The sequence below is a fragment of the Leptodactylus fuscus genome, chromosome 6 (genome assembly GCF_031893055.1).
Source record: "Leptodactylus fuscus isolate aLepFus1 chromosome 6, aLepFus1.hap2, whole genome shotgun sequence".
Lineage (NCBI taxonomy): Eukaryota > Metazoa > Chordata > Amphibia > Anura > Leptodactylidae > Leptodactylus > Leptodactylus fuscus.
In genome coordinates this window covers 161,566,245-161,583,087 of record NC_134270.1, presented here as the reverse complement: position 1 = coordinate 161,583,087, position 16,843 = coordinate 161,566,245, and the positions used below count along the sequence as shown (strand labels likewise).

Below are 16,843 nucleotides of genomic sequence, written 5' to 3'. Positions count from 1 at the left end.
GCTGTCCATGTTCGGCGACCATCAAACTTAACTGAACTTGAATTGTTTTGTAGAAAGAAATGGTCCAAAATACCTTCATCCAGGATCCAGGAACTGATTAAAAGCTACAGGAAGCAACTAGAGGCAAAAGGAGGATGTACTAAATATTAATGTCACTTTTCTGTTGAGGTGCCCATACTTTTGCACCGGTCAAATTTTGGTTTAAAGCATATTGAACATTTTCTGTTAGTACAATAAACCTCATTTCAATCCTGAAATATTACTGTGTCCATCAGTTATTAGATATATCAAACTGAAATGGCTGCTGCAAACACCAAAATATTTAGAACTAAAAATGATTAAGATTAATAGGGGTGCCCAAACTTTTTCATAGGACTGTATATATGCACCAAAATTTTAGCACAATGTCATCCATGTTAAGTCATGTCCCTTACCAGTCAGTCACATCCTATGTTACTCCTGTCAGATGGATGAGCAGCAACAATTAACATCATTGCTGATGTCCTTCCTCCTTTGCGTGCCTGAATGCTGCAGACCAGCAAACTGCCAAAACCCTTGCTTTTATAGAGAAGGTCACATTTGCTGATGATCAATTAATCAAGGGCAATTAATTATCAGTACTGGGCTATGACATACTTAATTTTTCACATTTTTGTTACATAAATAATGACATGGTGTAATTTGTCATGTGTTCATCTAATGTATTCACCTAATTATAATGTCATCTAAGGACTGAATTACTATTTTTACTTAAAACCATTGAGCTCACAGAGGGTATACTGCAATCTCTCATATCCCTCGCCAATATCTGTCTCAGTAGCTGCTGAGCTATCACTCATGTGCTTGAGTAAGATGTGGATTATTACCATAGACCAGGGGTAGGGAACCTTGTCTCTCCAGCTGCAGTGAAACTACAACTCCCATCATGCTCCATTCACTTCCATGAGAGTTCCGAGAACAGCAGAGCAAGTATGCATGCTGGGAGTTGTAGTTTTGCAACAGCTGGAGAGCTGTATGTTCTCTACCCCTGCCATAGACTATAGACCTGCTGTATACACTAAGAGCAGAAATCTCTGCGTCGTCCTAAATATATCCATGTAGTGGAGTCAGACTGTTACATTGGATACAACTGTAACAAACCCTCAGCTGTGAGGAGTACTAGGCTTGTACCACTAGTTTCCAGACTCTTCTCCCATTCACTGACACTGTATGGAAAAGCTGGAGGGGAGCTGCTGTCCAGGGTGCTGAATTATCCCACATAAAATATATATATAGCATGGCTAGACTTGTAACCACTATCTATGAACCTACAGCAGTGAAGGGGCCGGCAGCCATTTATAGGGGTCTCTCCAAGTCATTGAGGTATGCCATGGGTGTCAACATGCTGACAAGAAGCAGAAAGGAGGTCACTGCCGCTGGCGATGGCTTGGTTTTTTTAGACTGCCATGCTGTGTACACTGCATAAATCTACATATTCAGGTTTTAGGGTTTCTTATGTACAGTGGTCACTTCATTGTCCAGCCCCAGGCCATGAGATTGGCACAATATATGGAGGGAGATTGCAGCAGTCAATTAGAAGATTAGATGGAAGCGCTGAGAAACTTCCGTCCTGGACCCATAACCAGGAGCGCGGCCATCCTGCACCCCGGCCAGTGCTGTGCCCAGTCATCAGGAAAACCCACAACCAAAGGCTTTCTCTACTTTGACATTTACACTTTTCTGCTCATTCAGTCCTAATCACTGGACTGTGGGAATATCAGAGCGGAGCTAAAAAAAAATGGCTGCTGTAAGCTCGAAAAAGGGGCAGCATGCCGTGAAGATGTAGAAATCGGGAATGCAGGGGACGGCGGATGTGAATGTTATAGGGCTACCTTGTATAGGACACGACTGAGCAGCTAAGGCCTTCTCTGTTACTTTAAGGGATCCTATCATTGGATACTCTTTTTTTCTGACTAACACGTAGGAATAGCCTTAAGAAAGGCTATTCTTCTCCTACCTTTAGATGTCTTTTCTGCGCTGCTGTTTGGTAGAAATCCGGGTTTTCTTCGGTATGCAAATGAGTTCTCTCGCAGCACTGGGGGCGGTCCTCAGTGCTCAAACAGCACTGGGGGTGTCCCCAATACTGCAAGAGAACTCTCCAGTGCCGCCTCCATCTTCTTCTGGAACGGCCTCTCCCTGCATCTTCTTCCATCCTGGGTTTCAATCTTTTAGTCCTCGGGCAGAGTCGACTGCACATGCCAGCGGTCACAATAAAATGGCTGCTTACTCGGTAAGCTGTGTAAGTGGCCATTTTCTTGTGGCCGCTTACACAGCTTACTGAGTAAACAGCCATTTTCTTGTGGCCCAAGGCCTAGAACATTGAAACCCAGGATGGAAGAAGACACAGGGAGAGGCCGTTCCAGAAGAAGAGTTCTGGAAGAGTTCTCTTGCAGCATTGGGGATGCCCCTAGTGCTGTTTAAACGCCGGGGACCGCCTCCAGTGCTGAAAAAAACAGGATTTCTACCGAACGGCGGCGCGGAGAAGACATCTAAAGGTAGGAGAAGAATAACCTTTCTTAAGGCTATTCCTACGTGTTAGTCAGAAAGAAAAAGGTATCCAATGATAGGATCCCTTTAAGTGTACCTCAATTTTCCAGATTTTTTGCAGCATTTATGTCATTAGCAAATGGCGGCTCCTTTTTGTGAACCCCACTTTCTGTCTGGCCCTCTATTGCTAGCACTGGAGTATGAAGTGGTAGGCTTTAGTAAAATGCAGGGAAGCTGAAGCTCAAACAATTATATGCTGGGCAATATACAACACATGTCTGATGACATATGAAATAGGATTTCCTTGTCTTCATATGATATGGCACCAGGATTGCAGTTCTATCTGTTATTAGATCAAGAGATATGCCTAGTTGGAAACACAGTCAGGATTGGAAGAAACTGCAGTTGACAATCCTGACTTATGTTTAGCTGATCATATCTCTGAAAATAATACAGGTAGAACTGTCATCTTGGTGTCATATGAAAGCAGAGAATCTCATATGACACCAGATTCTAGTTTTTGTCATTCCAGAGATATAACCATTTGTAGTGACGGGGGTTGAGCCGATCTTGACTTTTCAGGATCAATTTTGAAATCCGATTTCCGATCATTTTTCATTCGAACCCGATCTTGATCCCAATTCCGATCCCAATGCAAGTCAATGGGATTTTTTTTACTAATCGGAGATCGGATTTTAAAAACAATCCTATTCACTACACAGCATGGAATCTAACAAATGAACACTTTAATTGTTAGAATCCACGCTGTGTGGTGAATCACTAAATAGCCAGAGTATATTTTTCTTAATCCTCTGGCTACTTAGTCCCCCCTGGTGTCCACTTACCTGCAGAGATGGCTGGTCCGGTGACCGGTGTTCTCATTCTTCTTCGCCTTGCTGCGCCTGCCACCCAGGTTAGGAGAGTGTGGGCGAGTACAGGGCAGGGAGACGTGATATTTCCCCTCCCAGTACCCGCCCACAGTCTCCTAAGCCACAAGCCCACCTTCTTCCTAGCTCTTTTACACTAACCTGGGAGTTGGGGGCAGCGAGGCGAAGAAGAACGAGAACACCGGGCACCGGACCAGCCATCTCTGCAGGTAAGTAGCTAATAGAGATGTTAGCTAGTCTCCCATTAGAATGAATGGACGCAGCCGGCGCGCAGGGGGTTAAGGCTGTGTGTCGGCTGCTTCCATTCATTCTTATGGAACTGCAGCGGAGCCTTCACACTGAGTATACACTCTGTTCAGAATGAGCGGAGCATATACTCAGTGTGAAGACTAACATTGTTAGCTTTTCCCACAATGCTTGGCCAGTAGCGAAGCATTGTGGGAAATAATCACCAATCTCGATCCCACCTAAAAAGATTGTGTTCAGAATTCCGATCGCGATCGTGAAATTTTCTCAATCGCCGATCGGAATCCGATCTTTTCCGAACACGATCGCTTAACCCTAGTAGTGACCCTTCCTTCATCCTCTGCTTCTCTGCATTATGCAACAGACCAGCCATCTTTACTCCAATGGGTATTTTATAACATTACTATTGACACAAATGCTGCTAAAAAAGCAAAGGTTTTTAGATAGTTTAGGTACGCCTATATCGGATATAGTGAATAATAACATATTTTTGGCAATGGGCCGCTTTGGTTGCTTTTATACTTCAAATTTTGTACACAACTGCATTTCTGTCTTTCTAAATAATCCAAATATTAAAGCTACACCTTACACATTACACAACGTGTCCACAAGTTCCTGGACGGTGCCCTACCACCCATATATACCATACAGAGCACTTCAGGGTCCCGATTCTTTGGGGTCCTGGCCGCAGAGCATCAGAATCATCTGCAGTCAGTGCAGAGCCGGCTCGGTGCTAATCACTTCACCAGATGCAACTTCTAATTCCGTGATTGATTTCTTGTCAGGATTTTCTCACAAAGTCATCTAGAAGGAAGTTAAATGGAATGGAATATATACGTATCAGCGAGTGCAGAGGCGCGGGCTGACCATCACGGAGGACCTGGCTAATGACTGCAGCCTTCATCGCCTCTTAATTGCAGCATCAAAATTTTGGCATGAAAATCATTGAGTTATTACATTGTCAACATATTAATGTGATAAACATATTGGAGCAAAGCCCGAAGCAAAGGACTCAGCACATCTAAAGATTCCCACAGCACCCACCGCTTAATGTGTAGCATCACGTCACAGTACAACCCCATACATAATGATATCTGTTTCCAAATGGCAATTATAGAACTGTACATCAATGGGATGTTCAGGGCAGCACAGAGTATTTCAGGAGATGTGTGTGCTGATGTTATGGGAGGTTACAAAATGGGAGTTATACAGTGGTAGGAGCTGGACCAGTGTTGGACTGGGGTTCCAAAAAAATGTATTCTAGGGGCTCATTCTCCATTAAAGTTTCAGAGATAGACTCCAGTAGTCTCCACTTTGGGATGTCTTCTTCTGGACCTCTGAAGACCAATATTTTGTTATGGAGTCTGTGCTCACCAGGGGATCCTCTGGTACTTAGCAATGCAGAAAAGTGAGAGTTGGGATCTTCTCCCATCAGATCAACATACCTCTCTTCTAAAATACTCTGTGCTTCTGTGACTTCTGTGCAATCCGTGTTCTGTAAAAACATGAGTATGCTTCTCTCTGGAAATGCTCTATTCTGCAAATAACATATTTTTATGGGGTATCGGTTCTGTCCCTATTGCTCCGACCATGCACCATTTGATACCACAATAACAATGTGTCCAGGCCACTGGGAAGTAAATGTTGAGGTCTCTGTACCATCACTGACAATGGTTTTGGTATTTTACCATTACAGACCACATAGACCTGCCTGCCTCATTATCACATAACGCAAAGACCAGCTCAATCCATGCATTCCAGCACAGAAGAGGTTAACATAGAGAGTCTGATTGGCACCTATTGACATTTGGGAGCCAGGGTCATGTCACCCATCCCCTCCAGCTACCAGATCTTCCATGTGCCGGCTCTGCAGTCTCACTAGAGCGTGCCAACCGTCATCAAGACGGAGGTGTAAAAATAATCCCAGCATCTGCTCCTCTCTCCGGTCTGGGTGCAGCTGATCTGACGTGTTGGCAGCACTACCTGTGTAGGAGGAAGGACAGATTTCTATAACCTTCAAATCTTGGTGAGGCCATAGTCTTCTCCTTCCTGGTGTCCTTCAATAGCAGTCACAGTGTGTCAGATCTGTATCGACTGCAGATGGTGACACAACCCTAAAGTCACACCTCAATAAGACTCCACCAACCCTACACAGTCCTTGTGCACAACATCAAGGAGATGCCAAACCTGGAAGGTCACATCTCTGAAGGACATAGCATGCAGGATGAATCCATGGTATAGGACACCAGGATCTGATCAAGTTGGTAGACCACCATGATCGGCCCAACAGGAAGTGATGTATCATGGAACAGCCAATCAGATGATTTGATAAGTGAATGTTTTGTGATTGGCTGCTATGGAAGCCCCCAATGTTTCACCACAATTACTAGCCACATGGATGACTTGATCCAGGACTAAGATATTGAGTTCTACTTCTTCTTCTCAGCCAGTGATGTTACATCCAATGGTCAACATGGCCATGCACAACTCCACTGAAGTGAACACTGTGTGGGACAAGGGTCTTCTTTCTCTACCTCCTCTGCTGACACCCCAACTCTGGATCACACACCGCTTTACTTTTGCTGCTTGTACATTGAGTGGACATGACCCAGACTCAGAAGGTCAGCCCCGAAGGCAACAAGACAAAACGTTGGCTGCTCCACAACAGTCTGATAATGTGAGAATCAGTGCAACGTGGGGGCAGGGTCTATATCAGAAAGTTTAAGTAAGAGAAGTTATTATTCCCTGCATAATCCACCATTATATCAAGTAGAACTGAGTTGCAGTCAGTAGAACGCCTGTACAGATCTGGAGCGTGGGGCGATCTCTCCAGCCCAACAAGAAGCAGACCCATGAAGAAAGGAAAAAGCAACTAGTCTTCATCCATTGCCCCATTCCCCCGAACCCATTCGGAAAAATGCACCAACCAATCTAGCCAACTCCCCACTAGTGAGGGGACTTGTTATAATCTTGGCTGGGGGAATGTGGGCTATACAGTGACTCCAGCCATCTATCCCATATCTCATTTGGCTTCTTTATCTGTCTTTGAAAATCCTCAAAGAAGTATTGATGGACCTGATCCAATCCCCAACGTTAGGGACTTGAGAAGACAAAGCGAGCACCATTTCATAAACTTGGTGCAATTTTTTTGCCATATTGAAGACAGAGTAACAACATAATAAGATAACAGGACACCATAGACTGGACTCCATCCATTTCAGTGATGGACTTTATACGGATGCTGGGTTTAGCGATGTGCAGTACCTCCTCCTGTCCTGTAGGACTCACTTTTGTCAGTACCATGGGCTTGCCCTGAACTATAATATTGAACTCCACTTACCCATATCAGGTCATTGACATTGCGTCTATTGATTACATAGTCATGCTTACTCTCAGTCCCATGTAAATGAGCGGGGCTGACCCTGTCTAAGCTTCTCACCTCTACCAGGTTAGTCTTCTCTACATCGGGCTGACGAGATGCAATAACATCGAAACGGCCGTCCTCGGTTGAGAGACTATACCAGGTAATAATCCCAGCATCATTGCAAAACAAAGGCCTCTTGGAAGGTTGAGCATGATGTTAAAGGGAGCAGCCTTTATTGGGTTATTTCACTGAGATTCTGTCTTCTTAATTACATCAGGGAAGACAGGCTTGCACATTCCAGTGAGCGCCCTCTATTGGTTTGCAACACTGAGGCACCTGACTTCCTAATTACATCATGGAAGACAGATTTGCATACTCTTCCCATGGTCCCTTGCAAAGTGGAGTACTAAAGGCTTAATAAGTCTCCACACACCTATATGGTAGTCTCTCCCCAAGGAGTGACGATACCCCCCTTACCGGGGCTGAGCTGTAATACCAACCACAGCCACTGTACAATGTAGAGTAATGAAAGCGACTGAAGCAATCACTATTATACTCCTGGGCAACCCCTTTAACCAAAGTCATTGCTAGAACTGAGGGAAAAAGTAAACTTCTAAAATGTGCAGCCGTCTCCTGAGTGATAATGTGTACAGCGCTGATAATACCTCTGTTTTAATTAGCGAGGATCAGCGCACATTTTCCACGGTGAACATACAAGCCTTCGGCTACAATTGATTGCCTATGAAGAACCCTGTGCAGAGCTATTTATTCTGAGAGCGTTATCGACCGGGCGGAGGCTGTTATGAGAGATACTCACACATGACGTTAAGGAATACATTGTCTGAAGCTAGCACCACTTTCTCCCGCGTGGCCCGGTCATATATCCCAACGTGACACTCGTAGGGTCCGTTGTCTGAAATCCGCACCTCGGGGAGCCTGGAGAAGACAAGAACGGAGAGCGGTTAATTATATCAGCCGAGCGGAACGATCTTACGTACATATAACGGTCACAGCCGGAACCCAATAAACATAAAGGATCCCGTTTTATTGGAATTACATTGGCCACAATAATGGAGCGAGCTCCACGGAGACTTTATGAGCTGTGAAAATGGCTGTTTTATTGCCTGGTGTCCTCAAAAAGTTTCTTTGACGAGTAATAGATAAAAAAGGGGGGCATAGGCATGAGGAAAATATCAGATTATTGCAATTGCTGGAAAATCCAGTTCCACCGCTGCCCATGCGACCACTTCTAGTCCCGCAATAATGAATCTACCAATTAAGGGTAACCTTGACAAGAAGCAGCTTAACATCGGGTAAACATATAATTACGCTGGATATGAGCGCAACGTGACATGCGCTTTACTGACACGGCAAGAAATATTAGTCTTCCAGCCCTTCAACATGTTATTTTCTCGAGCGCCATTATGGCTGCCATTTGTGAGGGTGTAATTTGGGGTTTCTGGCGCAGTCTGACACCTGGGTTGCCCGTCCACTCATAGATTACACTTCTATAAGAAGATTAAATTATATTAAGTAGCAAGTAATGTAACAAGAGGCATTAACTGATCAGCGAGTGTGTGGGAGCTGGTGGGTACAAAATATCCTATAACGTGTGTATACAAGGGAAGCCCTCCATACTGCACCGAGGAGGACGAGGCGGTGGGCTGGCAATTCTGCAGGCGTCCTCACTCCATGGACTCAGTGGCGTAACTACCGGGGTAGCAGCTGCCACAGGGCCCGGGACATTAGGGGCCCGGAGACAGCCGATACTTCTGCGTTTTTTTTTCTTTTCTTAACAGGCCGTTACCGGCTGGGGCCAGGATCGGTAAGCGACACCGCGGGCCCCACAAATATCATTATTATACTCAGGGTTTATTTCAGACCCCGGAGTATAATGATTGGAGGCCCGGAAGAGGTAAGGGAACATATAAAAAACTGTTACTTACATCTCCGCGCTCCATACAGGCATCGAGACTAGTTGTGTGACGTCCCTGATGTCCTGATGTCATTAAAGATGGCTGACACCACCGAGGACTGCAGCAGAGCCAGGGATGGGTCAGTGACAGCGTTTTTTATGTTTGTATCCCTCCCCAGAGTATAATAATTGTTCATGGGTGTTCATTATGGGGGATAATACTGTGTGCAGGGGTCACTATGGGACATAATACTGTGTGAAGGGGCCACTATGGAGCATAATACTGTGTGCAGGGGCCACTATGGGGCATAATACTGTGTGCAGGGGTCACTATGGGACATAATACTGTGTGCAGGGGCCACTATGGAGCATAATACTGTGTGCAGGGGTCACTATGGGACATAATACTGTGTGCAGGGGCCACTATGGAGCATAATACTGTGTGCAGGGGCCACTATGGGGCATAATACTGTGTGCAGGGGCCACTATGGGGGATAATACTATTTGCAGGGGCCACTATGGGGCATAATACTGTGTGCAGGGGCCACTATGGGACATAATACTGTGTGCAGGGGCCACTATGGGGGATAATACTATGTGCAGGGGCCACTATGGGGCATAATACTGTGTGCAGGGGCCACTATGGGGGATAATACTGTGTGCAGGGGCCACTATGGGGCATAATACTGTGTGCAGGGGCCACTATGGGGGATAATACTGTGTGCAGGGGCCACTATGGGGCATAATACTGTGTGCAGGGGCCACTATGGGGCATAATACTGTGTGCAGGGGCCACTATGGGGCATAATACTGTGTGCAGGGGCCACTATGGGGGATAATACTGTGTGCAGGGGCCACTATGGGGCATAATACTGTGTGCAGGGACCACTATGGGGCATAATACTGTGTGCAGGGGCCACTATGGGGGATAATACTGTGTGCAGGGGCCACTATGGGGGATAATACTGTGTGCAGGGGCCACTATGGGGCATAATACTGTGTGCAGGGGCCACTATGGGCCATAATACTGTGTGCAGGGGCCACTATGGGGCATAATACTGACTACTGGGGCCACTATGGGGGATAATACTGTGTGCAGGGGCCACTATGGGCCATAATACTGTATGCAGGGGCGACTATGGTGCATAATACTGACTACTGGGGCCACTATGGGGGATAATACTGTGTGCAGGAGCCACTATGGGGCATAATACTGATTACTGGGGCCACTATTGGGCATAACAGAGCACGCAGGGTTGCGCGGGGGGGAAAGGGGTGGTCGGTCGAGGTCTTCTGTGTCGGTCGGGGGGGGGGGGGGGCATGTCAAAAGTTCGCCACGGGACCCCGCCATTCCTAGTTACGCCACTCCATGTACCTACAATGACGTCACAGCATCCCATATAACTGCAGCTTCTATCACCCTAAATAAAATTCCATTAATCTTGGGTCCGGGGGCGTAGTGGCACCCAGCTATCTGCTCCTGGACCAAATTGCTATGGGGCCCATGAAAGGAGGGAGCCTGAAGATTTTCTTATTTTATTAGTCAAAAACATTTAGTTAAAAACTGAAGAGAACATACATTATTTTTACTCTTGTCGTTCTTAACCTTGCTTTCTTCCAAAAGGGGGCTCAATTCTGACTTTTGATATGGTCTTTGCTTTTGTCCTGGACGCATTCACTGTAGGATCTCTGCTTGGTTCCTAAAACCCAAGAAGTCTTGCTTATTATTTCCAAGAAAGTTGCAATCTTTCCTCTGTGGTTAAAGGGATTCTCCTGTCTAAAATATTCCAAAGTTAAATGTATGATTGAACAGCAATACTGGGATATGGATGACATCTTGGCACGTGCCGCACGAGTCTCCACCTGTCCAAATGGACAGGTCTAGGACCTTTTCTGAGTTTTGCCCCGGGCTCACTGCCACATACACGGTCATATTATCGTAGCCTAAGGCTGTGGTCATATCTGCGTTATCATTTCCATGGCTCTGCTCCATCATCGGATGTCAGAGTAAGAGCCGTCACTGCCGTCCACATGTACAAATATACTTACAGACTTTGGAGATGACTTATTATGCCTTTCTGCCAGTTTTTTGGATAACAAATAGTGACCTTTTGGGATTTCCATTGGGGGGGGGGGGGAATAAGGCAGCCTGAGGGGCGATCTGACATATTACTATAACTGGAGCATTTCATGTCAGCAGAGGACTGGATTAAAATCAGTGTACAAAATACCAGCACCCCTTTGTGCTTCAAAACTTTACCCTTGTAAAGATCTCTGCTTCTTGTCATTGAATGTTACATTCTGGGACTAAAACTTCTCTCCTAGACTCCTCATGTGCACAAAGCTGAATGGTTTCTAAACAATGTATCAGTGCAGGTAAGGTTACGTCCTCATCTGCGCTGGAGTCTCTGGCCCAGTTCACATCTGCGTTCGGGTTTCCAAATCCGCAACGGAAACCTATATGTATAAAAAAGCGGTCACCGAAGGAAACCCGCGGACCTTATAGACTATAATGGGGTCTGTGTGGTTTCCGTGCAGAACATAGGGAGGGAAGAGTCCTGCAAGCAGCGCTCTTCTCTCTGCATTTTTCGTGCGGAAACCACACGGACCCCATTATAGTCTATAAGGAATCCTGCACAGAGGACTTTTTCCTCCACTGGTTTCTGCTTTAGATGGCGGACACCCAGAGGACCCTGTTATAGTCAATGGGTTTTACTGGACTCCAGGTGTTAGTGCCATTTTAGTATACCGCCTCTCCTATGTTCTCAACCTCGGACGGACAAACACTATAGAGATGCAAAGCGAGTGTGAGACTTATCAGCCTGGACTATAAGACGGGAGGAAAATTTGTCAGGAAAGGAAGATGCATAAAGGACTGCCGGTGACCTGAGCAGATTAAGGACGTATGGGCCAGGGGGTCTATAGAGGCAATGAAGCGGAGGTAAAGGGATACATCTCCTTCTTATGAATAGCTAGTGAATCCATATCCTGCTGATGAATAAGTACACTCTATTCTCTATATATTTTTAAGCATTGGCTTCGGGTCTGGTTTAAGTTTTCACGACAATGAGATATATTCTTCTATTATATATTATTCAGACTGTGACTTAAATAATTCAGCTCACCCTTCATACTGGAGCTATACCGGGGTCCTGAATCTGTAAATCTCTGAGAATATTGTGATCGCGAGACATAGCGGGTAATCTCTCCTGATACTCAGTGACAGAGACTAGATAGGCAGGGATGACAGACTCCCCTGATACAGTGAGACAGACCTAGATAGTCATGAACAACAGACTCCCCAGTAGATGGGTGGGAATGACAGTCTCTCCTGATACACATACATAGATTGTCAGTAAGGACCGTCTCTTCTGATACAATGTAACAGACAGAGGATGTGCAGCAATAACACTGTCTCTCCTGACACGATAAACGAGACGTTACATGTGCAGACTTAACAGTCTCTTTTGATACACTGATATCCAAGAATGAATATCTCTCTCCTGATAAACAGTAGCAGATAGTAGAAAGAATAGCAGTGTTTCCTGATACAATGAGACAGATACTTGATAGGCAGCAGTGACAGTCTCTCCCTATACACATTATATAGATGGGCAGTAGTGACAGTCTCTCCTTATACACAGTAAAGGACACTAGATGTGCATGTGACAATCTCTCCTGATACACAGCGATAGATCCTGTTAAGCAATGATAGTCTCTGCTGATCTGTAGTAACAGAGACTAGTTATGTCAGAGTGACAGTCAGTAACTAGATGGGCACTCAGAACAATCTATCCACAGACACAATGACAGTCTCTAGCTGGGCGGGAATGGCAGGTCTTACTTTACACCTTACCACAGATATATCTATATACTGCACATAGGCAGATCAGTTGTTCAAAATGCTAGGAAAGCCGACAACTCTTCTAAGTACAGTATATGTGGCTTTTCTGGTTGTCACACATCATCCACTTCACCAGATAAAGCTAGATCTAATAACTAGAGATGAGCGAACGCCGTTCGATCGAATAGGTATTCGATCGAATATCAGGCCGTTCGGGATATTCAATTCCAATACGCAGTAAAAATTTGTATCCCCTCCCACCTTTTCTGGAGCTTTTTTTGCACCAATAACTGTGCAGAGGAGGTGGGACAGGAACTACGACAATGGAGGCAGTGAAAAAAATTGAAAAAACCCATTGGCTGCCGAAAACATGTGACCTCTGATTCATAAGAATAGTGTCGGCCATCTTCAACTAATTTTCGTTTTAGAGTGATAGGGAGAGCTTGGTCTCAGGGCGATACAGTTCTTTTTTAGCTTTGGTTAGGCAGGAAATAACAGCTCTTTTCAGAGCTTAATATAAAATCAACCTGCAAATCATGCAACGTAGCAGAAGGGGACGTGGGCGAGGACGTGGACATGGATACCCATCTGTATATCCAGTCCACAGTCCAGGTACTGGAGAGGGGCTGCCAGCAGTGTCCCTCATCAGTAGCAGCAGGAGACGTGGGCGAGGACGTGGGCTAGGATGTGGATACCCAGCTGTATATCCACTCCACAGTCCAGGTACTGGAGAGGGGCTGCCTGCAGCAGCAGCAGGGGACATGGGCGAGGACGTGGATATCCAGCTGGGTATCCACTCCAGAGCCCAGGTACTGGAGAGAAGTTTCCAGCACCCAATTTACTCTTCCTCCTCATACTCCTCCTCGTCATCCTCCTCCTCCTCCTCCTCCTACAACCCCAGCCCCTACTCCTGAATGTGATTACTTTTTTTTAATAAAAAAAAATATATATATATTTTCAGTATACCCCCCCCCAGGAGGTTGCAACTCAATTTTTTAGGGCTCCAGCCCGAGGGCCTGCAAAATAATTTTTTAGGGATCACCCCCAAGGAGCTGAAATCTAATTTTTTAGGGGTCACACCAAGGGCCAAAAAATAAAACACTGCTGCTGCATGGCTCTAGTCACCCCAAGGGCCCAAAACACTGTTTTTTAAAGGCTGTTGCCCAAAAGAGCAGGTTTCGAGCCTTTCCAGGAAGTTTAATGTCTCAAGTCGTTGAAGCTACATACACAGCTTGGCACAGGTTTGCAGAGGTTTTTTTGACCTCTGTGCCAGTGTTTCGGAGATGAAGTTGTGATCTATTTCCCGCCTGCTATCACCAGCTCACAAGCACAGACCCCTCTGTAAAGTGGATTAAGAACACAGGCCGCACATTCACTTCAGGAATTGAGAAGCATCGATCAGGGGCGGCCGAGCAGTCAGCGGTCAGAACTCAGATAAGAGCGGCTCGGGACGGACCTACTTTCAGCAGCAATATGGTAAAATCAATAAACTATTAATAACCTCACAGGACAAGCAGATTGCCGCCTAATGCAGTTTAGTTGCTGGAGTTTACCAACACTGACAGTTCCTTTAGAAGGGTAAGTAATTGTGTTACGGAGCTGGAGCTGACATGGCGATCAGAGCAGAGTGCCAACCGGAGATAATGTAAGTATTAAATCCCACAGCCGCCCCCATCCTAATCCGGCCCTGCTGCCGCCGACACTGACAACATACTCAATGAGGTCTGGAGCCGCCGACCGCCATACTGGTCCTCATCATCCTCATCACATCTATAGACTGGAAGCTCCTATGGCCCCCAGTCACCATCCTAACTCACAACAATGTAACTTGTCAGGATCTAATAATGTCACATATCATATATTAATGTAGCATATTGTAATAGGTAATATAATTACAGTATGTAACATAATAATGCAACATAATTACTCCATATGTGATATAATAATGTAATATAATAATGTCACAATAACAATACATCATGTCATAATCTAATAATGTCACATATAATATATTAATATAGCATATTCTATGTAATACAATTATATCATATGTAATAAAGCAACATCATTATGTCAGATGAAATGTAATAATCTAATAATGTCATGTAATAAAATAATGCAATGTTAAATAAAGTAACATAATATGTAACGTAATAGAACAGTTTATCATATACTATATCATGTAATGTAATGATAATGTTATATACTTTGGGGCCCAGAAGCTGCGAGAGAAGCTTTTTATCTGGTATTGCAGTGGCAGAAGGTTTCCTGTAGGTGGCAGGCTCTTCTGCAGAGGTGGGTGTCTAATGGGTTGGGGCAGCAATGTCTCACAGTATTCGGGGTGTATGGGAGAAAGCTTCTGCAATGTTATGGGAGGAGCAGAGAGGAAATCAGGATGGAGATCACATGCGGAGAGGTGTCAGGAGATTAGATCAGATATATAGGCAGGGGACAGTTTTGCATGCTACACTGGCAGGGGCATAGCTTGAGGGTAAAGTTGCACCCAGGCCCAGGAGACTTAGGGGGCACATAAGCACTGGCATCATTATTATTTTTTTTTTTTTTTTTCTGTAGATTGTGAGCCCCATATAGAGCTCACAATGTACATTTTTCCCTATCAGTATGTCTTTTTGGAATATGGGATGGAAATCCATGCAAACACGGGGAGAACATACAAACTCCTTGCAGATGTTTTTTTGCCCTTGGCGGGATTTGAACACCAGGACTCCAGCGCTGCAAGGCTGTAGTGCTAACCACTGAGCCACCGTGTGGCCCCCTCACTGGCATCATTATTGAAGTTGGTTGCAGCTACCACCTAGCCCACGGGTCACCCTCACCACACTAAGGTGATTAAACCTCTATGATCTCTTTTCTTATACCCAGGGATGTAACCATAGTGGATGAAATGGTAGACATTACTACTGGTCCTGGATAGAGATGAGCGAGTACTGTTCGGATCAGCCGATCCGAACAGCACGCTCGCATAGAAATGAATGGACGTAGCCGTCACGCGGGGGGTTAAGCGGCCGGCCGGCGTCAAAGCGGAAGTACCAGGTGCATCCATTCATTTCTATGGAGCGTGCTGTTCGGATCGGCTGATCCGTACAGTACTCGCTCATCTCTAGTCCTGGACCCTGGTGGACGCCAAAGATCATAAAATATACCACTATTCTAAATGGCACAATGCAGGAATTGGGGCCCAGTTACAAATTTTGCAATGGGGCCCAGGAGCTTCAAGTTACACCTCTGCTATTACAACACATGCAAAATTAAAGTATCAGATCCTCTGAATATATACAGGAGTGAAAATATCACAGTATGTTGTATACTATCCCCCCATTGTCTGCTCTGGTGCATTACTTGTCACTATATAAAGGTTCAGGATTCGGCTTCCCATGTGTGGAGGTCTTGAGGGTCTCCTCGGAGTGTCGCCCTCTCTTGTGGTTGATGGAAGAGGCCGATGTTTACAACCTTGTTCACCGGCTCCTCCATAGGTGATCATTGAAGCAGAATCATGCAGCCTGACAATAGGTGACATAGAGAAGTGCAGGCGATCTGGGCGGCCGAGGGGGAGGCCGGGGTTTTATTTTATGTTTCTACTGAGCACAATAAATAGAAGTTATTCTCCTTTTGGCTCCATGCACCTGACTGAAGGCCCAGCACCTGCTTCCAAGGACCAAAGAGTTGCCAAATCTGCCATCCACATTTGTTTATGTGTGATGCAATGTACCGACCGCCATCAATGGGGCCCATGTATCAATACAACGGCGCACGGATTTATTTGGAAATGGTACGTGCCATTTGCGCCAATTTTTTTCTTAACATACATCATGTTACTTTTTGGACACATTTCAGCTGGTAAACGTTGCCCATTGAATCCAGCTGAATCTATTAATGTCCCATCAGTGGGGGAAGGGGGAGTCGCTTGCGATTAATCAGCTGCGTACTGTGAAAATAGGCGGACTATTTACCGGAGAATAAGCGAAAATAAAGGCAGAGCGTGACACGAAAATTGATACTTATCCCAAACATGTGTCAGACGTCTCCAATCCTGACAGCTC

The 16,843-nt window shown here is 45.4% G+C and overlaps 1 protein-coding gene across 3 annotated transcripts in view; it reads right to left on the bottom strand.

The window, feature by feature from the left end:
• IGSF21 (immunoglobin superfamily member 21) overlaps positions 1-16,843 on the bottom strand; it is a 421,781-nt gene that overhangs the window by 183,459 nt on the left and 221,479 nt on the right. For all 3 annotated transcript variants that reach the window (XM_075277850.1, XM_075277852.1, XM_075277851.1), the window contains exon 4: positions 7,841-7,959. In XM_075277850.1, the coding sequence (XP_075133951.1) occupies positions 7,841-7,959 (119 nt within the window). The remainder of the gene's footprint in view (positions 1-7,840; positions 7,960-16,843) is intronic.